This window comes from Anguilla anguilla, chromosome 19, assembly GCF_013347855.1.
Source record: "Anguilla anguilla isolate fAngAng1 chromosome 19, fAngAng1.pri, whole genome shotgun sequence".
NCBI classification, from domain to species: Eukaryota; Metazoa; Chordata; class Actinopteri; order Anguilliformes; family Anguillidae; genus Anguilla; species Anguilla anguilla.
In genome coordinates this window covers 15,522,029-15,547,726 of record NC_049219.1, presented here as the reverse complement: position 1 = coordinate 15,547,726, position 25,698 = coordinate 15,522,029, and the positions used below count along the sequence as shown (strand labels likewise).

The following is a 25,698-nucleotide window of genomic DNA, read 5'->3' as shown; positions in this document are numbered from 1 at the left end:
ATGGAAGTGAGGACCAGAGCAAGAAGTATAAAATGAATTACTGTAATAATCAAGCACTGGTTGTTTTCTACCTTGGTCCTGAAGTAGGCTACCACAGTATATGCTGGAGTTTGTTCAACACTTTACAACAGTTACTGAAGCATCAAGAGTTGTAAATGGTTTTTTTTAGATTAGAAACTTTTAAGGTCTAAAGAGGGATGATTACTCAGCAACACACATCAGAAAGACATTTATGTTAAAGAAAAGATTTCATAATTCATGTTCAACTTAAGGATATTAAGCCTGTCAGGTCCATTTTCAGACAACTAATACTTTCATTTTCTGTTATGTGGCGCGTTAAATGACTGATTTCGAAAGCAGTTACATTTTTGTATTAATTAACTGAAAACCTGTGTGTGTGTGAAACTATGTCTCCTGTTCTGTCCAGAAGTACCAGATAACCCCTTCACCTCCATCACTGGACCTGGAGTGACAGAGCTGGCGCTGCCCTCGTGGCCAATTTGGATTCGCCTTCGCTGTGCTTCTCAGAACTACATTATTTATAAATACATTAGCAGCACAGATTGTAACTGCTATCCTTATCTGTGACCACAAGAGGGCACTGCTTTATCGGCAATAGTTAAAAGAAACACGTTAATTAACATGAACAAGAAAAAATGGTTATAAAACGTTCTACTTATAGTCGGTTTACGTTCGACAAACGTCCTTACCTTTTGTAAACATGTATTAATAAATGTTTATTTTTTACTATTATTGTTATAATTAATGGTAAATATGTAAATATAAAAAATAACAGTAGTGGAAAACAACCGCAAAAAACACAGATATCAATGGACTTTATTATGAGAAGAGACTGGTACATTATTATTATCATCATTATTGAGTACATTGAGAAAGGAATAAGCAGTCAATTATGTGGAACATAAATCATATGCAAATCAATCATGAACAATTATTATTATCTTGTGTGATTACAAATTTAATGACATACGTATATTTATACATTTACCCACCAGAACGTAGCTATTGTACCTTCTATGCATTGCATTATGATGCAATTCACAAAATAAATACTTTACACAAAAATCGCCACTTCCGCATTATAAAAATAAACTTGTGAAATGTGCATTAGGTCAGACACAATTCTGGAATCTGACAGAGATATTTTCCCCTCGTGGGCGTTAATATGGCTCCCTCAAGGGAAGAAAACACGCGGGTGTTGAGTCGATGTTTTCCAATGGAAACACAGTGAAATCTATTTTTAACTATTAAACTGAATTAGAAGACAACCTCCCACAGTTGTACCCGCCTTTAAATTTTAATTTAGGAGGCTACACGAAGAAAAGAACACCACACATCGATGACATGCTGAACGTGTGTCATTTATTTCGTTCGTAAATGGCATTAAAATGTCGACACGTGTGGCCTTATATATTCCGTTGTTTATGTTTACTCAAAATACTGTAACTGAGGTGTAAGGAATCCTGCAATCTGATGCCGCCTGAATGATGTCGCCAATGAAAAAGGGCGAAGAGAGGCGTGGCCAACGCACTGAGGTTCCTCGGCACGCGCGGCTGTGTAGCAGCAGCAGTACAACTTCGAGATAACAGGACTCTGGAGTGTAGCACTGACACATTGCCATGGTGTTCAGCTGGAGCCTCACTATAGTTTTGTTGCCCGCACTTTTTTAACCAGATGGCCTGTTAGTTTTGAAACTGACCTCAAGGTTCAAGGTAAGACTATGTATGTAAATGTGCAGAATAATATTAAGTAATATGATGATGATAACTGCTGAGGCTTTGTGTATGCGTTATTTATTCATTTGTAACTTGTTGCATTGACTATTAATCATACTGCAGTACTTGGTGTTTATTACTTTTGAGAAAAAAGGTCGTTCTTATTTTTCAAACCAATTATGTGAATGTTCTCTGACTCACATGAGTTTCTTGCTTGTTTTTTTACTTTTTATTTAAACAGAAGAATAAATTATCAGAAATGTCAGTGTTTGCGATTAATTTAGACATTCAATCCACAGCAAGGAACAGTGAAGCATTTTCCATTTCGGAAATGGGAACATTCTCCTTTTGAGTCAAGTGTTGACATGTCCAGGAATGAACCAAATCTGCACTTAGAAATAGAACAGCTACTCTAGTGATCCTTGAAGCGAGGGCCAGCTTTAATGCACCGTAACGCTTATGCATAAATGCGTGGAGATCGTTCTATTTTATACGGTGGACTCCTTATCCCTCCAGTAACTGCGCGATGCGACGCAATTTAAACCTGGATTTCCTGCTGAAAATCGCGCTTTCTGGCTGCTCTTGCGCTGTGTTGTAGTAGGCTAATTTAAATATGTGGGGTAGGCTATAGGCTTCTTGGGGGGGGGGGGGGGGGGAGGGGGAGGACAGCACTAGAAAAATATGTCTTTGTGAGCAATGTGCTCATAGATAAATTTGTCATAGCATAGAAATATCGTAATTAGTGTAAACAGAAGGTTTGATCGCACAAATCTCTGGGCTCTCCGAGTTCAATACTTAAAATGCCTGGGAAGTGTAATCCAGATTCCGAACCCTGCGGCCTAATATTTTAGGCTTTCCTTCCTTTGAAGTAAGAATTGCACCGAGTTCCACCGAACACAGAATCCTTTGTCTGGGAGGCCTGCTGAAAGATGTTAATTTTCACATATGCGAATGAGGTTGGCGATTAAAGGCTTTATTTAATCGTGAATGATTACTATCACCGTTTGCACACTTCACACAATCTAACCCGGGGACCTTTCAGACAGGTTAGATGGAACACAGAAAAGTACAAATGTACTAACAACTAATTCAAAGAAAGAAAAAATTCTAAAAAGAGTGAATTAATTGCACAGCTGCCGGTTTTACATTACTTTTCACAATACACCTGTTGAGCCACTTTATTCATATTAATAAAATGAGCGACAAGAATTTACTGTAATTTACAGTATAATTTACTGTAAGTTACTGTAAACCCCCTCCCCTTGAAATCATGAGGTGAAAGATGCTATATAAATGCAATCCATTATTATTATTATTATGGTACTGTTACGTTATTCAGCTGGACATGGGTTCTTTCTCAGCTGCCGAATGTAAGTTTAATTGTGTGTAACACCTCTATCACCCCTAAAAAAGCCCAGAAACACGAAGTAAGAGAAGCCCCATGATTAAATCCCTCTAATTCCATATGCATTCTCTCTTTGTAAATGAAAGGCTCATTCCGGAAGATTCCGGCACTTTAACATCACTCTTTCAGGCTCTGACGGGGGGTAAGGGCTGTGGCTCACCGGAGAGGAACACAGGGGACTGGCGTTGTGGGGGGATTACGATGAGCTGGGGGTCACCTGCCATGCCAGGCGGGACAACAAACAAAAAACGAAATCGGTTATTAATGCAAGTGGGGTTTTTTTTTTTTGGGGGGGGGGGGGGGGGGGGCGGCTTTGTCTTTAAATATTCAGAAAGGTCAGTGCTGACGATGGTCAAAGGCCCCTGACCTTCTGTCAGGCCCCCGATGGACTTTGTGGAAAAGGATGAAAGGGTCCTTTCGCCTGTGTTCTCGAACCCGTCTTACACAGAGAGAACAACACACACTGCTCGCTCAGGCAGGTCACTGCAGTGGCCACAGTCCACTACCATTGCATTACAGGCTCTTTAGCCGACGCTCTTATCCAGAGTGACTTAAACTAGGAGCACCAAAGTGGGAATTTTAATAGTCAAGACCTGCTGTGGAGCAGGATTGCCAGCATGCCCTTATCTACAGCAAGCTGGACAGGTTGCACTTGGCATCGTATGGACCGATATCCGAGGATTTAAAGTAGCCCAGGTAAAACACAAAATACACCTGGTGATTAGCGTTAACACAAAACACACCTGGTCATTAGCCCTAAACACAGAACTCACCTGGTCATTAGCCCTAAACACAGAACTCACCTGGTCATTAGCCCTAAACACAGAACTCACCTAGTCATTAGCATTAACACAAAACACACCTGGCCACTGGTCCTAAACACAAAACACACCTGGTCGTTAGCCTTTAGCATAAATGCACCTGGTCATTATTCTCAAACACAGAACTCACCTGGACATTAGCATCATCACAAAACACACCTGGTCACTAGTCCTAAACACAAAACACACCTGGGTCCTTATCCTTAAAACACACACACACACACCTGGTCATTAACATCAGCAAAAAATACACCTGGCGACTCATCTTAAACACGAAACACCCAGCTCTTCAAAGCAATTTTAGTTATTTTGTAGAAAATTGTCCAAACAGACTTAAGACAGTGCATACAAAACAGGTTAGATGAAAACCCACATAGATATTGAGGGAACGCAAAAGTGAAACAAAAAATTATTATTTTTTATAAACTGTATTTAAGGATGCTTTAATAAGCATGTTTTCACAAAGAATCTGAGCGAAGGGGGGATATTACAACTGGTTGCTTCCCATGGAAATATTATTTATCATTATTGAGACAAGCTCTGTCTAATTTCTTTTGTTTTGCATTATACATTTTATTTCCTTCATTGGGTACAGTTCATTTTAAAAAGTATTTATGTATTAGAAAGCCTATGCAATTTCAGTTTCATGTTAAGGACATTCAAGTGACACTACCTCTATTGCAGACTTTCGAAAGGTTTGCCAGTTTGGCTGTTTCTGTCGATGATCAGAGCTTGCTGGAAACGGGGCAAAGAAATATCCACCTGTGATATTTTTCAAAACCAAACCGACGCACAGGAAGTGTGGTTCACAAATTGTCATTCAACAGTGACAGGAAGCGTCGTGTTTACAGAAAAAAAAGGCTCACTTGTGAAAAGCACAAGCGAGCATTTTGTTCGTATTGTTGAAAAAGTCCAGGGAGTGAACTGCTGGTAGGAAACATTCAGAATCTTATTTCACTTGGAATCAAATGAATCACAGTAAGGGATTTGGAAGAGCCATTTTGTGTGTGTGTGTGTGTGTGTGTGTGGGGGGGTGCGAGACTGTGCGTTAGTACTGCTTTAGGACGCGTACTGCTGTTGAGTTGTGCTGTTGCATTCCTATTTGTTTTGGGGGGGGGGGGTTTCTGCAGCTATTTCTATGCTATGGAAATTTAGAGACGGTACTGTCACAGATGTCAGCGTCTACAGAGAGTTTGCCGGCAGTTTCGAACTAAGGTTTTCCTGAGAGGAAACGAACCAAAGACCAGCGAGACGGTGGCGTGCACACGGGGTCCTGCTTACTGTGTGCGCGCGGTCGGAGGAGGTTCCCCGTTAATTTCTGATCCGCAGTTTAATGTTACCGGCCTATAATTAGCGTCCCGCGTTTCTGCTGACATGCAGGAATCCTGATGTGTTCGCCTTGCTTGTGCCTGTCCACGCAGGCAGATAGTAAACAGTACTAGATGGTATAGGTAGTAACGGTACTCTGACTACAGTAAGGTGCAACACTTCGAATAGTCGCCAGCGTTGAGCAGGAGCACACCATATGCTGAGAGACTGGAACATTAGTGTTAAGGCTGTGACGATGTCAGGGTGACTCCAAGCATGTGTGGCTGCTGATTTTCTTTCTGTGCACAGTGTGTGTGTGTGTGTGTGTGTGCGTGCGTGCGTGCGCGTGTGTGTGGCTGCTGATTGGCTGCTCCTCTGGCCGGTGCAGGGTGTGTGTGTTTGAATGCGTGTGTGCGTGTGTGAGTTTGAGTGTGTGTGGGGCTGCTGACTGGCTGTTCCTCTGGCCGCTGCAGGGTGAAGCTCAGCCTGAGCCCAAACAGTCAGCACTCCTGTGACCAGCAGAGTCTCGAACCCCTGCCTCTCCTCTTTTATTCGCTGTCCTCTCTGCATTCTCTCTCCCTCCCTCCCTTCCTCTTTATCTCCTTCTCTCTCTCTCTCCCTCCACCTCTGTGACCAAGTCCTCTCTCTCTCTCTCTCCCTCCCTCCCTCCCTCTCTCTCTCAGGTGGTGTAGTTCTGGGGGACAGCAGGGACGCAGTGAGTTCCAGCATGTCGCCCTTCCTGAGAATCGGCTTCTCTAACTTCGTGCTGGACCCGGGCCTGGCGTACCAGGAGGAGGCGCTCAACCCGCTCTGCGCCGTGTACATGAAGGAGGCCGTGGAGACAGGTGTGTGTGAGTCTGTCTGCTTGCCTGTGTGTGTGTGTGTGTGTGTGTGTGTGTGTGCGTGTCTGCCTGTGTGTGTGTGTGTGCGCACGCGTGCCTGCCTGTCTGCTTGCCTGTGTGTGTGCCTGCCTGTCTGCTCGCCTGAGTGTGTGTGTGTGTGTGTGTGTGTGTGTGTGTGCCTGTCTGCCTGCCTGAGTGTGTGTGTGTGTGTGTGTGTGCCTGTCTGCCTGCCTGAGTGTGTGTGTGTGTGTGTGTGTGTGTGCCTGTCTGCCTGCCTGAGTGTGTGTGTATGTGTGTGTGTGTGTGTAGTGTGAGCTTGTAGTGTGAGAGGACCTATAACCTTGCCCTTTAAATGCCACCCCCCGGGGGTCTGTTTTTTTTGTTGCCCCTCCTGTCCCGTGCAGAGAAAGGGCAGGTGTACAAACAGAAGAAGCCCACCATGTACCCCCCGTGGAGCGCCACGTTCGACGCCCACATCCACCGGGGCCGCGTGATGCACGTGGTGGTGAGCGACAAGGCCGCCGACCTCAAGACCGAGGCCACCGTGCAGCTGGACACCCTGGCCACCCGCTGCAAGAAGGAGAACGGCCGGCTGGAGATCTGGGTGAGGCCGCGGGCGGGGCGGGGAGGGGCACGGGGGGGTGGGGAGGGGCACGGGGGGGCCAAACCGGGGGGATGGGGTAGGGGGCTTAGCATGAGTTGGCTGGAACTACGGCACAGGACTTTTTACACTTTTAGCACACAAGGGCAGAAGTGTAGGGCAGTGATAGTGTGTGAGTGTCTGTGTGTGCGCGTATGTGTGTGCGTGTGTCTGTGTGTGCGCGTATGTGTGTGCACATGAGTTTGTGTGTGTGTGTGTGTGCTTATCTGGCTGTGTGTGTTGTGTCTGTGTGTAAGAGTGTGTGTGTGTGTGTGTGTGTGTGTGTGTAATAGCGTTTTCTGTGTCTGCCCCAGGTGGAGCTGAGGCCTCAGGGTCGCATGCTGATGGAGGCGCGGTACTTCCTGGAGAAGAGCGGTGAGTTAGACTGCATCACCTGGCACCTGTGCACACCTGGCTATAGTGCTGGGGGTTCCACACACACACACGCTCTTATACACACACACATACACGCAGACACAACACACACAGCCAGATAAACACACACACAAGCCCACGTGCATACACACAGACACTCGCGCACACACACACACACACACACGCACACACACACACGTGTTTCTCGGACTGGACTGTGTGAGTGCAGCTGTCAGTGTGGGGGATAATGAATATTATTTGGGTGCAGCCGCTGCCCCCCCAAACAGAAGGGGCCAGGGAGGAACCAGGGTGGAATGTCTGACAGCTGAGACTCAATGTTGTTTCTTATTGCTACCATTTGTCAATATATTTCACTGCCAGTTGGAGAGAGTGAGAGAGAGAGAGAGAGAGAGACTGTGGGTGTGCATAGCCACCAAAGAAGCCATTTGATTGGTTTGCGTACGCTAGCAGACTCACTCGTGTGCCGTTCCCTTGCTCAGATGCTTCGGGGCACAGCGACGGAGAGGGGGACGGGGAGAGGGAGGGGCTCTTCGCCCTGCACCACCGGAGGGGGGCCATTAAGCAAGCCAAGGTCCACGTGGTGAAGTGCCACGAGTTCACTGCCACCTTCTTCCCCCAGCCCACCTTCTGCTCCGTCTGCAAGGAGTTTGTCTGGTGCGCCCAACTACACCCTCACACACACCTCCACGCCCAACTACACCCTCACACACACCTCTACGCCCAACTACACCCTCACACGCATTGTTACACCATCAAACGCTCCTCTACACCCGACTACACCATCACACGCGTTGCTATGCCATCAAACATGCCTCTACGCCCAACTGCAGCATCACACACACCTCTACACCATTAAATACGCTTCTACGCCCAATTACCATCACACACCGATGGCTCACACGTCCGCAGCGCGACATCAGGTCGCAGGAATTTGGGAACGTGGTGTGAGACGGGCAGCCCACTTAGCCCCACCGAAGCTCAACGGAAATTCTTTTCTCTTGAGCAGAACGGCAGGCCATAAGCGAAAATTAGCTTAACCTTCACACGGAGATCTGAAAGGATCTTTCCACCCTGAGGGAGTTGTCAATGCGTGCTGAAGACCAGACCTGTCGCAGTGCTGGACTCTCTCCCTAGACTGTGGGCATAAGGGTCTGGATGGGCTGACTGGCCTGTTCATTATGAAACACGCTAATGTCCTCACATTCATTCCTCACAAGAGTAAGTCCTGCAGATTCTGCCTCTCGCAACGGCAGTTACGCAATGACATTACACGTCCAATCACTGAATGCTGTCGTGTGTTCTGTACTTTAAAGGGGTTTCATAAGTTTCTCTGCTTAAACACACGCTTTGTGCTAATGCTTCTTTTCCCCCTGTTTCCCCCCCCCCCCTCCTCCTTTAGGGGCCTGAATAAACAAGGGTACCAATGCAGACGTGAGTGCGTTCCGAACCCCCCCCCACCCCACCCCCACCCCCACGCCTCAGGGCTTAATCCAGTACATTTAAAGCAGCACGCATCGGACTGCACGTGACCTCCCTTGTTCATTTGGTTTCCACAGAGTGCAACGCCGCCATCCACAAGAAGTGCATAGACAAAGTGATCGCCAAGTGCACGGGCTCGGCCGTCAACAGCAAGGAGACCATGGTAAGGAAGGCGTTCGTAGTACGCATTCTTTTCCCCAGCCAGATACACATCTCCAAAATCCGAGCGACCTTGAGAACATCGCAAACTTACGACACGGCTTACTGAAGCCAAAAACATAATAATTCTAGTCTGATGTGTCCATGTGCGAAGGGGTGCGATGGATGTTCTTTCCTTGGGCACGCCTGTGCGTGAATACTCACAAGCTGCGAGAGAGCAGCAGAAACTCCTGCGACCAATCAGAACCTTCTGTAGTTATGAAGGACAGAGGGGTCAAGGAACACAAGAGGTGACCGGGGGGCTGGGTGGATCGATGCAAGGGGAGGGGGGCTAACTGGGCTGCTGGGTTTTGTAGTTACGCAGCCTTCCGTTATCAGTTAAAACAGGTTGTTTAAAAGTCAACTGACCTGGTCCAACTGATTTTTTTGAGGTGAAAACCTATGCCGCTCTCCAGGACCAGCGTAGGCCACACGTGGCGTACAGAATCTGCAGTGTTAGCAAAGCCCGGCCCAACATGGCCGCTTTCCCACCAAGAACTGCACATTAATCAACAGGAAGTTCACTCCCATTTTACACACAAGCTGTCAGGAGCCCCCCCCCCGAGTTCTATTGCAGCTCATTTTAAAGTCATTTGTGTGTGTGTGTGTGTTTTAAAAAAAAAAAAAGCTGTGCCTGAGATTGAGTCCATTGTTGTGCGACGAAAAGGTAGACAAAAAAAAAAAAAGTGTGACGTAACACTTTCTGGAGGCGTTTTCGGTTGACAGAGAAACTGCTGTGCTTCTCTCATAGGTTAGCCTGAAAGCCGTACGGCTGAATGTCACTGTGGTTTTCGGGGGCAGGAGCACATAATGCTGTTACCAGAGACTTCCTGCTGAGTTTAGCTGACAGAAACAGGGAAACGGGTCTTTACGTCGTGTTAAAGGGCTAGACTTTTTTTTTGTTTTTTTTAAAGTCATTGTGCCACGGGGCCGACACACGAGTCCCACTGCGCTCTGGAGTGGCACCTCGCGTTCGTCACGGCCGTGCGGGCGGCTGCTTACACAGGGTGATAAACGGCATTATCATCACAAGACAGAAATGACTCAGACTTCCTGAAACTGCCGTTTTGTCTTCTGCGACGTCAGTGCCGTGATTGGCTGGCTGTCACTTTTCGTATTCCGGCCAATCGAGACGGGGGGGGGGGGAAGGAAAGAAGACTAGCTTGATGTTGTCACAAAGAGAAAAAATGAAGAAGGTGACTTCCTGTTGCGGCAGCTGATGAGTCTTATAGATTAAAGCTGTCAATTGCCCCCCCGACCCCAAACACCATCCCCACCCCTGAGCTCCCTCTCCCCCCTCACCCAATCTCAATCACTCAGTGATTTTGAACTTCATAAACACTGCACTCTCTGGATTGTATGTTTCGCATCACTACAGATCTATAATAGTACATCACTGTGTGTGTACCAAGGTGGTGGTAATCATTTGGTTCTGATTTGTGAAACCGGGTTCCGGAGGGGGGTGGGGGGGGTAGTTGCGGTTGCTGTGGTAGGGTTGCTAGCTTTAGGCCTTGGTCACCATCAGTGTGTGTGATGTGGGGGGGGGGTGTCTTTCAGAACACTCTGAACTTTGTCATGCTTTTATTGTAAGGCTGAATTTTGTTTGTTGGAGGAAATGACTGATAGATTAGGTCGATTCACTGAAATGACATGAGAGCTGGACGGCCTTGTTCTCTTCCATCCCCACCCATTCCCAGATACACAAGGAGCGCTTCAAGATCGACATGCCGCACCGCTTCAAAGTGTACAACTACAAGAGCCCCACCTTCTGTGAGCACTGTGGCACGCTGCTGTGGGGGCTGGCCAGACAGGGGCTCAAGTGTGAGGGTGAGCCTGCTAGCTATGTAGCGCCGCTATCCCATCCCTTAGTCTGATCCCGTTTGAAACACCAATTACAGCCAACTGTGGTACTGTGTACCAGATTATGGTACCGATTATGATTTCAGATTTAAGGTTTCATTCCATATATTGCAACCACTGAGAGATCATTCTGAATATCCACTGTAGTATAAATCAGATCTGTTTCATATGGTATTTCCCATACCCTCACAGGATGGTAACGCGATTAGACATGTCAGCAGGAGGCTGTGAGATTGAAGGGCCTTGTGTTGTTTGCTCTTCTTGCAGAGTGCAGCATGAACGTCCATCACAAGTGTCAGAAGAAAGTAGCCAACCTGTGTGGAGTCAACCAGAAGCTGATGGCAGAGGCGCTGGCTATGATCGAGAGCACACAGCAGGTCAGCTTACGATCGTGATTGAGAGAAGGTCAGGTTACGGTCATGACTGAGAGCGCACAGCAGGTCAGATAGCAGTTATGACAGAGTGCACAGCAGGTCAGATAGCAGTTATGACAGAGCGCACAGCAGGTCAGATGGCAGTTATGACAGAGAGCGCACAGCAGGTCAGATAGCAGTTATGACAGAGAGCGCGCACACGGTTTGGGTTAGGTCACGATTACAGCACAGCTGGTTAGAGTTGCAGTCTTGATACGTTTTGCACGATCGATTTTGTGCGTGGCTTTGGATAAAAGCGTCTGCCAAATAAACGTGATGCAGTCTAAAGCCCCAGCTTTACCGTCAGTTATGGTGCGCACGTGTCAGTGGGAGAAGGTCGTGACCTGAGCCGCCACTCCCAGCTCTCGACCCCAAAAATGACTCTTCCCCACTTTACTCTCCAGGCTCGAAGCTCTCGAGACAGTGACATCATCACGCGGGAGGGCCCGGTGGGCGTCGGCCAGCCCGGAGTGGTCAGGGAGCCGTCGGGGTGCGCCCCGTCCCTCCCCTCAGCGGCCTCCATGGCGCGGAAAGGTACCAGAACCGCCAAATCCAGGGCTGGGGTTCCAGGACACCACAGCGGAACCAAATATACAATGTGCTAAAACCGGAGTTAGCTGCAGTTAGTCATCCAGGGAGATAGGGGGCACTGCTCTGCTCTCTGCCAAACGGACGGAGAATGCTGCAGTGACGTGATCGCTTGGCAAATACGGTGTACAAATTACAATTACAGCCTTAACCATTTCTGTGTAATGTTTTAGCATTCGAAATTGGGAGAGAAGTTTTAAAAACGGGCAAGAGCTAAGCCCGGAGTGCTTCAGCCAGTAAAAGCACTCTCAGTGAACTCAGGTAGAATTATGTAAACCCTGAAGTACGAAGCAATTAAAAATACAGAGTGATGAACGCAGCAAAGAGGGTGCACTCATCCAGCCAAATGGAAAGTCTGAGATTTGGGGAATTCTGTGGTCTCTCATCCTCTCCCAGAGCTCCAGGGAATCTCGTGGGATTACCCGGGTGAAGGGGAGCCTCCCATGTCCCCCCCCCCAGAACCCACGTACGCCGTGCCCCGAAAAGAGCAGCACAAGTTCACCATCGACAACTTCACCCTGCACAAAATGCTGGGGAAAGGCAGCTTCGGCAAGGTGAGGCGGGGGTCAGTCCCGCCTGGGGTCAGGGGGTCAGGGGTCACACGCTATGGGAAGGTGGAGTCACGTCAACGCTAGTTTCAGAAAGACTCAAATTCACCACTTCTGTTTTCACAAGATTACAGCCTACCCAGGAATCAAACCTTTAACCTGCCAATTTTCTTCGTCCACCCACACACACTGGTGAGCCCTGACAATTTAACCTCGCCACACACTGATGCCTGATGCCTAGTGTATTCTACAACAGAAGAGACATGCCAGGAACATGCCCTGTTTGTACCGAAGTAATGCAGGATCGACAGCGATCCAGTCCCAGACACACTACAGCAAAACATAGTTTGCACGTTCCCCTTTCTACTCTGAACACAGTTAGATTTACATGCAAGACAGTTTCTGAAAGGTTGCAACACCTAGATATTGGTTTACCCAATAAGTAACTTTGTGTTGCTATGTTGTATGTGTGTATAATATGTGTATATTCGTTTACAGGTTGTAGAGTTGATTTTATTTTGTTATTACAGTTGTTCTTTGTAACTCTTGCTTTGGCAAGACAGTATGTGTCATGCCAAAAAAGCACCTTGAAATTGAGAGAGAGAAAGGGAGGGAGGGAGAGGGAGGGAGAGAGAGAGAGAGAGAGGGAGAAAGGGGGAAGAGAGAGAGAGTGAAAACGGGCCCTATGTATACTTGAGCACTGAGGCAGAGGTCCTGATTTGTTTGTGGTTTTTATGGGTGCAGGTGTTCCTGGCAGAACTCAAGAGCTCTGGCCAGTTCTTCGCAGTGAAAGCCCTGAAGAAGGACGTGGTTCTTATGGACGACGACGTGGAGTGCACCATGGTGGAGCGGAGAGTCCTGTCCCTCGCCTGGGAGCATCCTTTCCTCACACACCTGTACTGCACCTTCCAGACCAAGGTACTTTAATACCTCCACACACCTGTACTGCACCTTCCAGACCAAGGTACTTTAATACCTCCACACACCTGTACTGCACCTGCCAGACCAAGGTACTTTAATACCTCCACACACCTGTACTGCACCTGCCAGACCAAGGTACTTTAATACCTCCACACACCTGTACTGCACCTGCCAGACCAAGTTACTTTAATACCTCCACACATACACATACACCTGTACTGCACCTTCCAGACCAAGGTAATTTAATATCTGCACACACCTGTACTGCACCTGCCAGACCAAGGTACTTTAATACCTCCACACACCTGTACTGCACCTGCCAGACCAAGGTACTTTAATACCTCCACACACCTGTACTGCACCTGCCAGACCAAGGTACTTTAATACCTCCACACACCTGTACTGCACCTGCCAGACCAAGGTACTTTAATACCTCCACACACACACACACACACGTAACTCCGTTTTCTGAAGCTGATTGTCTTTTTCAGGAAAACCTCTTCTTTGTGATGGAGTACCTGAATGGGGGTGATCTGATGTTCCACATACAAAACTGCCACAAGTTTGACACCCAAAGATCAACGTAAGAGCAACACCCATCGATCGCCCCAACACACAGAGGCTTAACAAGGGCTGCAGTCATTTCCATTTCAGTTCAAGAAAGGAACTGAAATTTGTTCCAGAAATTTAAGGAAGTCCATATTCTCCTATGAAGTTTTCACTTAAATAATTGAATATCAGTTCATTTCCTTAATTACGAAGATAAAGCCAAAAGCAGCACTGCTGGAATGGCTGCCACGGTAAAAATTTTCTAATGATTTTTGTTACTGGGGAAAATTCAATTCAACTTGTAGATCTTCAGGCACTGTTCTCTTGAGACACTGTTTATTTCACAAAGATTAAAATGCCTTTATTAATAAGGTGTATCTACTGAAAAACAATATTTTGGCTACACACCTACGTCAGGGCAGTGTAGCACTGATGTTTAATTCCGTTAACCTTTGGCCCCACAGGTTCTATGCTGCTGAAATCATTTGTGGCCTACAGTTTCTCCATTCTAAAGGCATCATATACAGGCAAGTTCACACAGTTTACCACTCGGCTGGCGTAGGTAATGATGTGGAACACGGTGATGTGCTTTTTTAAAATGATTTGCGGGACGCTGTTGCTTCAATGTCATCACTGTCCCCGTGTTTAATGACCCCAGGGACCTGAAGCTCGACAACATCCTGCTGGACATCGACGGACACATAAAGATCGCGGACTTCGGGATGTGCAAGGAGAACATGACTGGAGACATAAAGACATCCACCTTCTGTGGGACTCCAGACTACATCGCTCCTGAGGTTCCACACTTACATTTAAGACATATATATATATATATATACACACGGAATATAACACTATTTTCTAATACATGTAACAGTGACATAGAAAATTATAATACACATTTAACTAAACTGGGTGTGTGGTGAAGAAAGAAAGGACTGCTCCAAGCCTATAAAATGAGTTTGTGTTGTGGCATGAGGAGGAAATGACATCATAATGTACCGTGTATGCGGGGGGAAGATGGGGGTAATGACATAATAACGGAGAGATGGGGAAAATACCTCCGTTGCAGATCCTGCTGGGACAGAAGTATGGGACCTCGGTGGACTGGTGGTCCTTCGGGGTGCTGCTGTACGAGATGCTGATTGGTCAGTCTCCCTTCCACGGGCACGACGAGGAGGAGCTCTTCCAGTCCATCCGTACGGACGACCCCTTCTACCCACGCTGGCTGTCCAAGGACTCCCGCGATATCCTCATCAAGGTGCGCGGGTTCCCCCACACCGCGTCACCAGCGCGCTGGAGACAAAACAGATTTCTTTAGGTCTTTGCAGGCATTCAGCAGACGCCCTTATCCAGAGCGACTTATGCAACATTTAGCATAGCATTTAAATTGCATCCATTTATACAGCTGGATATATACTGAAGCAGTGCAGGTTTTAAGCACCTTGCTCAAGGGTACAACGGCAGTGTCCCACCTGGGAACCGAACCTGTGAACTTCAGGTTACAAGACCAGCGCCTTACCCATTATGCTACACTGGCGCCCTACAGATTTCACTGAGTCTAGTGCAGGGGAGGGCTGCTCCACTCTTCAGAGGGCCAAGTGTGCAAGCAGACTTTTCATTTAAACAGACAGTTTCACAGAGGGACACATAAACAGTTATCAGCTGAGCAGTGCATCATATTATAATAGGACTGGGCCAGTGTAATATTATGAACAGATGATATTACTCCCCTTAACACACCAAACTCTAAGGCCCTCTCTGTCACAACTGCCACTGGACTGGAGAGCATTTAGGTCAGTTCTGCGCTGAGCAGAAGGGGGTCTCCTTTCTGGGTCATGTGACTGACTGAAGGCAGGTGTTCGGTAAGCCACTGGCCCATATAGTCACCCACGTGTTATGATTATCTCAACATCAAGCCGCAGAGGTCGTTTCAGATACACAGTTTGAGAACATCTAACGTACAGCGTAGTTGTAGAAACTCTTCACCCGCTCATACACACTTGCAATGCAGTAAGCCTGTGCAAAAAGTTTTTCCCCCAGAGTTGCAGATTAAGTTAAAAAAATCTTCACTTCACAATTTACCCCCCACCCCTCCAGGGGTAAATGTTTTTAAGACTGCCATGCGTTACCACAGCACTACACACCCACGTGATTCCATGGCTCACGCTGCTGCCTGCCTGGTTCTTCTGTAATACGACTCTGCATGTTAAAGACCTCGCAGATGAAGCTATGCACTCGCTGGTACAGCATGTTTACAAGCCAGTTGTTGGGTCGCAACCTGTTGCTTTGTGATGGGGAGTTTAACCGTACAGGACCACACAGTGTACAATGCTTGTCTCTCACTGGCATTGTCTTCTGCTGTCACTCTATTTCCCATCTGCAACCCTTTTCATTCTGTGTGTAAAGTAAATTCATGGCTGAGACTAGAGAGTGACAGTTGGGTGCTGCTCAGCTGTGACATCATAATGCCGTGACTGGTCCTGAGTGGGTTGTGAGTGACCCAGCTTTGATGAAACGCTGTGATTGGCTTTCGGTTCGGCTGCAGCTCTTCGTTCGAGAGCCGGAGAGGAGGCTTGGGGTGAAAGGGAACGTCCGGCAGCACTTGTTCTTCAGGGAAGTGGATTGGACCGCCCTGGAGAACCGACAGGTCGACCCGCCCTTCCGACCCACAGTGGTGAGCACTTCAATCCCGCTTTATTATGCCACCGATGGTCGCCATAGTAACACAGAATTAATAAATCTTGCACAATGTTCTCTATCTGACGGTATATAGTGAACGCATACCGAGTCAGATGTTTGACTCATTAGACGTGAAGGACAATGCCTTCGCTGTCTTCCAGTGAATTTGAACCTCTGTTCACCTTTTCAATTTACAGTCGTCTCCGAGCGACTGCAGCAACTTTGACAAGGAGTTCATCAACGAGAAGCCCAGACTGTCCTGCGCGGACCGCACCCTGATCAACAGTGTTGACCAGACCATGTTCAACAACTTCTCCTTCGTCAACCCCAGAATGGACCGTAACAAGATCCCCTGAAGTGTCCTAGCGCGCCTAAGATGGCTCCTCTACAGCCCATTAGTCAGCCACTGTGTGACGAGTACTGGATGGATGATCACCATTGTTCATTGACTCTTAATTCATTCATTAATCGATGGGGGGCACACGATCCCGATTGTAACTGCAGCAGAGAATTGACTGTCCAGAAATCGCCCGCTTCCACAGGAAGGAACTTTACGATCCAGGATTGAGTAGAGACCATCGAGAACCTTGAAAAGGTCTCAGCATATGTAATCAACAGATGAGCCATTGAATGAAATCCGCTTCTAGTCAAATCCCGATTTCGGGGGGTGGTCTGTGACTGTCGGCAATACTGTATGAGAGGGATGCCAGCTCTGGCAACTGAAAAAAATTCTCTTTTCGCCCTGAGATTAGCTTTGAATTAAACACTGGCATTTGCATCGTTATTCCACAGAAATGCCTTTTGTAAGTCAGTGAAGGAGAACCAGTTACATTCCAGGTGTTATACGGAGGGTTAAAATGAAGAACAGTGGGAGAGATGTAGCACATCAAGTCCAAAACCCCCCCCCCCCTCCCTAATCACCCCCCAAGCCCATTTTTTTGAGTCCCAAAATGTAACACGTGCATTAAAATAGATGTGAACGATGTTGTGTAACTGTTATGTTTTGTATGTCAACAAACCACGAAGAACAACCACGGAGATAGTATTTCCAGAAACCTCTAACCTGGAATGGATTGTAATTCGGTCAGCTTACCTGACTAACACTGAATTAAATAAATTGTTGTAAATCTTTTCCTAATGTTTTTCTTTGCCTTGGGAGTTGCGCGACTGAAGCTGCAGCGAGAACTCTCGTATTTGGAATTTAAAAATGACACAGATAAGCAGCAGGAAGTGATGTCACGACACTGCTTCCTGCAGCATTCTCGAGCACAGGGTAAACCCAGGCAACAGTATCTAATGTAGTTTCCACGACAACTCGGCAATGTCAGAAACACATTACACATTATTCGGGATGGATGTAGCCTAAAATCCATGCTCCACCCCCCCCCCCCCCTCATCAGAGAGGCCTTCTGTTTGCATATATTGCTTATGTAACATATTTATCTGTGTTGGCTAACCTCTTTTCACATGCTAGAAAGTTACTTTTTTCAACTGAAAGCCTCCCTGTTTTGAAGTTTAAATAAAGTGAAGTGCAGAGTCACAATGCCTTTGTGAGTATAGTGACAGGCCATCAGCAGCAGGGTATTGGATATATTGTTGTGTGACAAATATTAGAAGAGAAGTTTTTATTTTCTGGTGTCTTGCAGGGTTCCACCCCACTTTGGCATACTGAAATTACTGTGTGCCAACTAGCAGCCCCCAATTCAGACATCCATTTTGTGTCTAAACGCAAATGCTGTCCCCGAAATGGCCTTGTTTGAGTCATCTTTAACTCTTAACAACCACTGTCTCCTTAGCCCTACCTTTTACACACAAATGCTGCATCAGCTTTCCACTGACAAAATGCCCCCCCCCCCTCCCCACATCCTCTGTCCCGTCCCCTATGTTCGCATAACCTCCCTTACCTTACACAACTAACCAATATTCCATTCCAAAAATGTCTCTGTGTCACACTTTGTGATGTCACCAAATGTAAGAAGTTGACTCTTCCTCTGTATTTACAGCCAGGTAAGCCGCCTGAAAATTGACTACATCTGTTTTTTTTAACCATACTTAGCGCATGTGAGCAAAATGACATTCCCATCAGTCTCCACTAGAGGGCAGCTGTGTTACTGTCTAGTTCATCATTCTTCCTGCTGCAGATGTGTCTGAACACTGTGAACATCCTGTGCGCTGCACTTTGTCTCAGGGGGCGTATAACAAGCTGTTCAATGCAAACTCTTAATTATCCTCCTCATGTATGTGATCTGATGTGTGTGATAAGCTCATGGTACATGCAGAATTAGTATCTTTGAGAAATGGCAGTGGAAATCATGCTGTGGTCATAACTGACAATCAAGTAATGACAAAGCCATTGTAAGAAAAAAAAAAATTCCAAAAATACTAAATTGGGCATTTTCTGTCTGAAACGTGGAGCGTTGGGTCTCGCCAATCATATCGACCAGTCTGTTCATAATGTTCACGAACAGCCTTTCATAACTTATGTTTTTTCATAAGTCACTAGTAGCTCCTTTGCGGCGTGTTGTTGGTGACATCACAAGCGGGTGGCAGCTTCCTGTGGCAAATGCCTTATCAAGAGGTTACAGGAAGGGAGTGGAAAAAAAAAAAAACACACACATGCAGTCGACACCAAAGTGAACAAGCGCCTTTTCCCCAGACATGCTAAATAAATGCATTCAGTTGTATCCACAGCGCACAGGCCTCTGAAATGACTTTAAATTGCTTGTACATTACAGGTATTTGGCAGACGCTCTTGTCAAGAGCGACTTACAGCATTTATACAGCTGAGGCCATTCAGACCAGGCACCTTGCACAAGTGTACAACGGCAGTATTCTACCAGGGAATCAAACCTGCAACCTTCAGGTTAGACGACCAGCTTTTTAAAAAATAAAAAAAAAAACTAAAAGGCTGAAATTAAAACAAACACCATACTTTGTAGAAACAAAGGCATGTGCCAGATAGGAATCTCACAGCCATGAAATTGACCCCCTAAATCAGCAAGCCATTGGGGCCTGGGACACACATTAAAGCCCTGAATGCACAGCAGGCTAATCCACGCCCTGAGCTGAGCAATGTCCTCGCAGCCCTGATTGTCAGTGAGGAAGCGTTCTTCGCCTCATAGCGAGATGGACAGAGTGGCGTGGCGTGGCTTTAATTGTCCGTGAGAGCCCGTGTCTTAATATCCCCTGAGCCTTTGCGTTAAAAAGCCAGGCAGCTGGATTTAGCGCGCAACCTTGGCGGTTATTTTAAACGCCCAACCGCCTCTGCGGAGGACTGTCTGTCCTCATGGCGCTCGTTAATGTGGCCGCGTGATTAGAGGCTGGTGAACTGGCTTTGCCCGGAGACAAGGACACAGCGAACCGCAGTGAAATGGATCTCAAACAAGCAGCTAAAATTAAACATGGAGCTGTTTACACATTTTTATTTATTTATTTGTTTTCCTGACAAATTGAATCTTTTGGAAGCTTTTAATAACTGGCAAAGGACTCAAGCTTTTTAATCTACCATGTCACCCCAAAGTTCTTCAAAAAAAATTCACCTTTTGATTACTGATATCTAACATGTAGATTTGGACCAAAATACCACTAGAGGGAGCTCTTCACCTATAAATTCATTCAAAGCCAAAGCAACCTGGAATCGACTCAATGAGCAATTTAGTGATGCAATATTTGAACTGGTTGGCTGCTTACATTGCATTCGTGCCCCACCAAAGGGGTATGAAAAGGATAGCAATTTTATCATTTTAATATTTTTTTTTTCTGTTTTCTGACAATCCTTCCCCAGAGAAAAATACAAGTAACATTTTCTTTTTTTCAGAAAGCTTAATCTCCAAGTTAGTTCAAACCACTTTAAAACCAGCAAAATGCATGAAAAACAATGCCTAATAAATAATTAATTTTAACTCCTGAAACCCCACATAAAACCCAGAACTTTTAGCAAGAACCCCCCCCCCCCCCCCCAAGTAAAAAAATGATCTTCTGCAGGTTATTAAGGTTAGTCATTGAGAACGCAGCCCATTTTGGCTGAGTAACGCTGCATGCCATCCCAGACAGGTTCTCAAAGCGGTATTGTGCCGGTGACAGCTTCATTAGCCTGCGCCCAAAACGCGCCAAGACTGGTTACCTGTAGGGCTGCTTTCTGGCATGGCTGTCCTTGCTGTTTAAAACCTGTCTCCTGCCTGACAGCTGTGGAGCAGGGTTGCCAGATGCGCAGTTTTGGACCAGAATTTCTGTTTTCAAATTGACTGCGCAGGTCCGGTTTGTGGTCCAAACCAGACAAAAAGAAATGTCCGGTCTGAGTAGGTGATTGAAAATTGAAATTTGGATGCTAGTTTGCAATGAATTTACACCTACAAGGTTACTCCCAAACCCCTTGCGTGATCTGTTCTGACAAGCCCCTACACCTCCTTCACAATCAGGCTTCAAGTGTTGTGGTTTTGACAAATTCTAAATCTGGCAACCCATACTTTGGAGCCACTCTGCAGCCATCAAACCCGAACGCCACAGGGCAGCACACTGATTGGCTCCATAGCTGAGGCGCGGATGACAGGCCTTGAACACGTGCGCTAGGCCATGAACGTGTTCTACCAATGATGCGAGGGTGTGGGGAGACTCACGGCTCCATTCAGGAGTCACAAGGTCAAGGGCACGGGATAAACTGCCTGACTGGATTAGAGGGGTGTCATGGCTATCTATCCTCATCGCTAAAATGCCCCAATGCTTCGGGGGCACCAGGGGTTTTTGGACACGTTCAGCCGATGCCCTGCTAAGATGCGGCATCCAGCGTGTGCCAGCACAGAGGTGAGAGGATAACAGGATGATGCAGATTAGAACTACACATTCACCTATCCACCCAGCTGCGTTTTTAAATTCAATGTTTTTTTTGTTTTTTTTTTAAATCAATAAAAAATAATGTTTTAATGCAAACTGATTCAGTCCACCAGCCTGAGAGTGAAAGTTTTTTTTCTTCTCGTTTTTCTGTGCAATTGCATAAGGGAGAGATTACGGGGAAGAGGAAGGGGAAGAAGGGAGGGGAGGAGGAGGGGGGCAGTGGAAGGGAAGGAGAGAGGAAGTGGGGGAGGGGGGGGAGCGTTAACGTGAGGCTTAATGGGATGTAAGCAGGCCAGGATTTACAGGTGCATGCTGGGAAAGGTTGGGGAGGCACTACAGGGCACTGTGGGACACAAATGCCATGCGAGACAATGTTAATGGGATTGGCAAGTCAGCTGCACAGCACAAGAACAGCTTAGAACACAACAGCAGAGATCATGCAAAAGGAAGACAACTGTGACCTGCCCAAATCATTATATTTATACACCACAATCACCAAGCAAGCAAGTCCATGCAGTATCAAAGTTCAGGTGTACTAATTACATCTGACAGCTAGATCATGAAATAGCTGTAACTGAATTCCACTTTAGGCTGGACTGATGAGAAAATGTGTTTGCTTTCTGGTATACGTGATGCAGATGTCTTACCAAAAAAAAAAAAAAGCTTCGTCGTACAGGTGCACAGTGGCATCATTTATTTTTTCCTTACCCGTTGTATTTTACTACCATGTTCCTTCTGCACGTGCTCAGTGTGATCTCGCAAAGGTTTTGCAATGAGCTCCTGTCCTAAGAACACAATGTGAAAATGCAACCTGCACTATGAGAAGATTGACTGGATGTCAATGTCAGCAGAGAGCTGCCAGTTCTGTTGCTAGGGCTTCATCCACAATAGCCCTGGGTTTCACCCCATGTACATACCTTCTCTGGACACCAAGTACGAATAGGCTCACACTGATTGGGCTACATACTGTGAAAAACGGCAGCGGTAAAATCTGCATTTACGCATTCAAAAGTCTGGGTGAAAGAAGCAGAACTGCTGTTATTTGCAGGTTGCTGAACGAACGTCCTCTGTTATTAAGCAAAGCAAAAAAAAAAAAAAAAAAAGGCTTGAGGGATTTATGAACGATCCAGGTCCTGAGTGCCATCTCATTAACTAAACTGCATGAGACTCATTTAGACCGGCGACCGCGTCCTGTCAGGGATGTGATATAACGCTGTTCATACTCTTCCCGCCAAGCCCAACGCACACGCCCTGCGTACTCAAGCCCAACGCACACGCCCTGCATACTCAAGCCCAACGCACACGCCCTGCGTACTCGTCCTTCAGGCCTCATGTCCTTTCGAGTTTTTATTTGTCCAGAACAGTGTCATCCTGCTCGCAGGAAATATTACCAGAGATTTTCATGAGAAACCCTAACTTTAGGTTTACTCACATTCCAGCTCTGCATTTATCCAATATCTTCCCGAGGACAAGAACAAAAACAGTATCGAAGCATTAAAATTTTTCTGACATAACACAAGTGCCTAGGATGCCAAAAACATACTGCAGTGAAAATATTTTCTAAAAATATTAATTTCTACTGAATGTCCCTTGCAGCATTGGTTTCAGCACAGTAGAGTATATGGTCCTTGAAATTAAGACCAGGTACACTTGTCCACCACAGGGGTCAAAAATGAATTGCTGGGTCTTAAGAGGACATGTAATAAATATGTAACCTCATACACCATATGTAATAAACAGGCACCTGATAACATTAGACAGAGAAACATAAATGGTATATAAATATTTGCAACACCAAGGATACTTCCCAGTGTCTGAGTTCATTCTGGAATCTCCAGAGAACTCTAGAAAAAAAAGGGGGAGGTAGGGTTGTCCATTGTCTTAATTTTTCAGAAACCTTTGCACCAGTAACTGAGTTAAACGATTTGGCTATTAAATGTGTTTGGATGGGTCTTTTCCCTCAAATAATCAGTCTTTGAATGTTATAAAATCGGTAGTCTTAAAAATGTGTTCAGACTTTAAAATGCCTATTGTGCTTTGCGTACATATTGTTCAAACCCCCAAGGGTCAATTGCCGTGTGCTTAGCTGGAGTTTACCTCTGGTTTAAACCACAGAACTGAGTTACAAATGAACAGCTAATCCTTATTCCACAGCTTGGAATTGGTGTTTCAGTTGTAATGCAGTTCTGTTGTCTTCGGGGTTAAACCTGAGGTTTTAACTCCAGGTCAAGCACACTGCAATTGCGGCCATTGTTTCCAAGGTCGATTTCAATTCAACATAATGTGTTTAAAATGACACAGAAATTGTTTGTGTGATTATTGCATACCTCATTCATCTCTCTCGATGAATGCGTTCAATTCGCCTTCATTTCTGGATGCGGCGGCTCCTGTTCTGTCTTGGCCGTAGTAGTAGCGCGTCCTTGCTGCATACTCTGTGCGTGTAGCTAAATGAACATTAGAATCACATTAATGTTCTGCTCCTTCCCTCAAAACTTTCCACATTTTAAGGTGATATATACACGGGTAATGTAGCTGGGCACTTCGTTCAAACTCTTTGAAACTGATTGCGCGTTTCAGTCGCACCTGCGGGAAATGCTGACTTAGAACGCCAGATTAGTTTTTACAAAAACAAACAAATTTACGCACTAACGGCACCATGTTGATAAATATATGCTAGCAAAACACCACTTATTGCCACTGGCCTCTCAAAAACGATTTCCATGTCGTTTTTTTAACGAGCTTACAACTTACTCTTGCCTTTGAATATCCATTACGTGCTGCACATTGATTACCTGAAGCTACGTAGGTACGAACACCTGTGAGCTTGGATCTACCACTTCGTGAAAGGGGGGTGTAAGATACCTCTGACTGAGTGGTATTATTTTCTATTTGGGCAAATATTCTTTTGATTCACCCCTCCACCGATGAGATTGTTTAATTTCTTTTTTTTTTAACTCTCACCTAAAAAAACCGAATAAAATGAGTTTTACTTAAGTGAAAAAATGCATTTAGTCAGTTTTGCTGAGAAACTGAGTCGTCACCCCCACAGTCAAATAATGGGTACGACGCTACTGCACGTGCATGAGACAAACTGAAAATAATCTGTGAAAAAGAAAGTTTCTTTTATTTGGTGTGTCATGTCATGTGAATGTGCAGAGGGCGGCACACTTCAGAGGTCAGTGGCTACTTTATATTCAGAGAAGCAGCTGAATATAACATAAACCTCACTTGGGTTTCAATTAGGCAAAATCGGAAATAAAAACCAGTATGTAACTCAGCTTAATGCTAAAAAAGGTACCTGCAGAGTAGCACAAGGGGCTCACAGTCACACGCACTCACACACACACATGCACGCACGCACGCACACACACACGCACACACACAGCAGCCACCTGTATGTGTGTGTGAGCTCAGACCAAATCTGAATGCAGAGCTGCTAAGCTTCTCCTGCAGGTCACCGTCTCACTGTCACAGGTCTCAGGTCACAGGTCATTGGGTCCAGTGGCAGTGTTCTGTGTTGGCTGTCCAGGCAGGAGACAGGCCCTCCCAGATGCTGATGCAGTGAATAGTGGAGCCTAATCTCTGCAGAGTGTGAGGAACCGCACGTCCACCACTCCACCCCGCCCCTCCCTTTCTCCACCCTCTCTCTCTCTCTCTCTCTCTCTTTCCACCTCTTTTTCTTTCTTGCCCTCTCTTTCTGCCTCTCTGTCTGCCTCCCTCCCTCTCTCTTCTTCCCTCTCTCGACAGTGAAACAAGACGCAGCGCATCAGCGAAATTGCAGTAATAAATCATACCCCTGAGAGGACGAAAGGGAGCCGAAGAGTGGCCGGGGTGCTTTGAGTACGTCTGAGTAAAGCACAGTTCCAGACCTCTCCAGGCTGAATATAACCGGTCACTAAAATTACAGTAGAACACTGGACTTCGGGCTTCAAGTAGCTCACAGCTCGTTCAGCATCACTGTTCAGTACCTCCAGATCTACGCCAGCTCTCATCATCGCTGGCGGCGCTGTAGAATAATGCTGTAGAAGGAACTAGCCTTGTGACGTGAAGGTTGCAGGTTTGATTCCTTAGGTGGGACACTGCTGTTGTACTCTTAAGCAAGGTACTGAACCTGAATTGCTTGAATGTATATCCACCTGCATAAATGGATACTGTGTAAAAAAAATAAAAATAATAAAAACCAAAAACTGCGTAAATCACTCTAGATAAGAGTGTCAGTTAAATGCCCATCATGCAATGTAATCTCTTTAGTTTATTTCTTACAGGAGTATTAGGTTCTTTCTAAAGACAATGCCTGAGGGCAAAACATTTTCTATGTACAATTTAAAAAGCAATGCCTGACTTCATTTTTTGAATTAATGGAAATAATGGGGGTACCTCCTTAAAATCAGCATTCATTCTGTGACCAGTAGAATATATCCTGAGATAAACTGTACAGGTGCAGATGGACAGAGTGACCATTTTTAGTTCTCTCGCTCTCGC

At 46.1% G+C, this 25,698-nt stretch overlaps 1 protein-coding gene and 1 long non-coding RNA gene across 4 annotated transcripts; one reads left to right on the top strand and one right to left on the bottom strand.

Moving 5' to 3' along the window:
* Window positions 1-1,369: 1,369 nt before the first annotated feature.
* Window positions 1,370-17,518, top strand: LOC118219037 (protein kinase C theta type-like). Of its 3 annotated transcripts, none has more exons than XM_035401835.1 (18): window positions 1,370-1,733; window positions 5,954-6,115; window positions 6,517-6,716; window positions 7,067-7,127; window positions 7,628-7,802; window positions 8,548-8,579; window positions 8,705-8,790; window positions 10,523-10,652; window positions 10,953-11,062; window positions 11,503-11,632; window positions 12,083-12,240; window positions 12,979-13,152; window positions 13,647-13,738; window positions 14,169-14,231; window positions 14,363-14,501; window positions 14,777-14,965; window positions 16,253-16,381; window positions 16,584-17,518. In XM_035401835.1, the coding sequence occupies exons 2-18, from the start codon at window positions 5,998-6,000 to the stop codon at window positions 16,740-16,742; spliced, it is 2,145 nt and encodes a 714-aa protein (XP_035257726.1). In that variant the 5' UTR covers window positions 1,370-1,733; window positions 5,954-5,997; the 3' UTR covers window positions 16,743-17,518. The 3 variants fall into 3 exon arrangements, with proteins under 3 accessions (XP_035257726.1, XP_035257727.1, XP_035257725.1); XM_035401836.1 differs by lacking the exon at window positions 1,370-1,733 and adding an exon at window positions 4,774-4,892; XM_035401834.1 differs by lacking the exon at window positions 1,370-1,733 and adding an exon at window positions 4,805-4,940.
* Window positions 14,913-24,019, bottom strand: LOC118219039. Its single transcript, XR_004763641.1, has 3 exons — window positions 23,968-24,019; window positions 23,544-23,660; window positions 14,913-15,000 (listed from the first exon to the last, which is right to left on the bottom strand). It is a non-coding gene; the product is annotated as an uncharacterized LOC118219039 (long non-coding RNA).
* Between the last annotated feature and the right edge of the window lie 1,679 nt (window positions 24,020-25,698).

Bases quoted from the DNA above. Each gene is read 5' to 3' on its own strand.
- LOC118219037 (XM_035401834.1), top strand. The intron at 7,803-8,547 runs GTGCGCCCAACT...CTCCTCCTTTAG, and splicing joins GTCTGCAAGGAGTTTGTCTG to GGGCCTGAATAAACAAGGGT. The intron at 8,580-8,704 runs GTGAGTGCGTTC...TGGTTTCCACAG, and splicing joins ACAAGGGTACCAATGCAGAC to AGTGCAACGCCGCCATCCAC.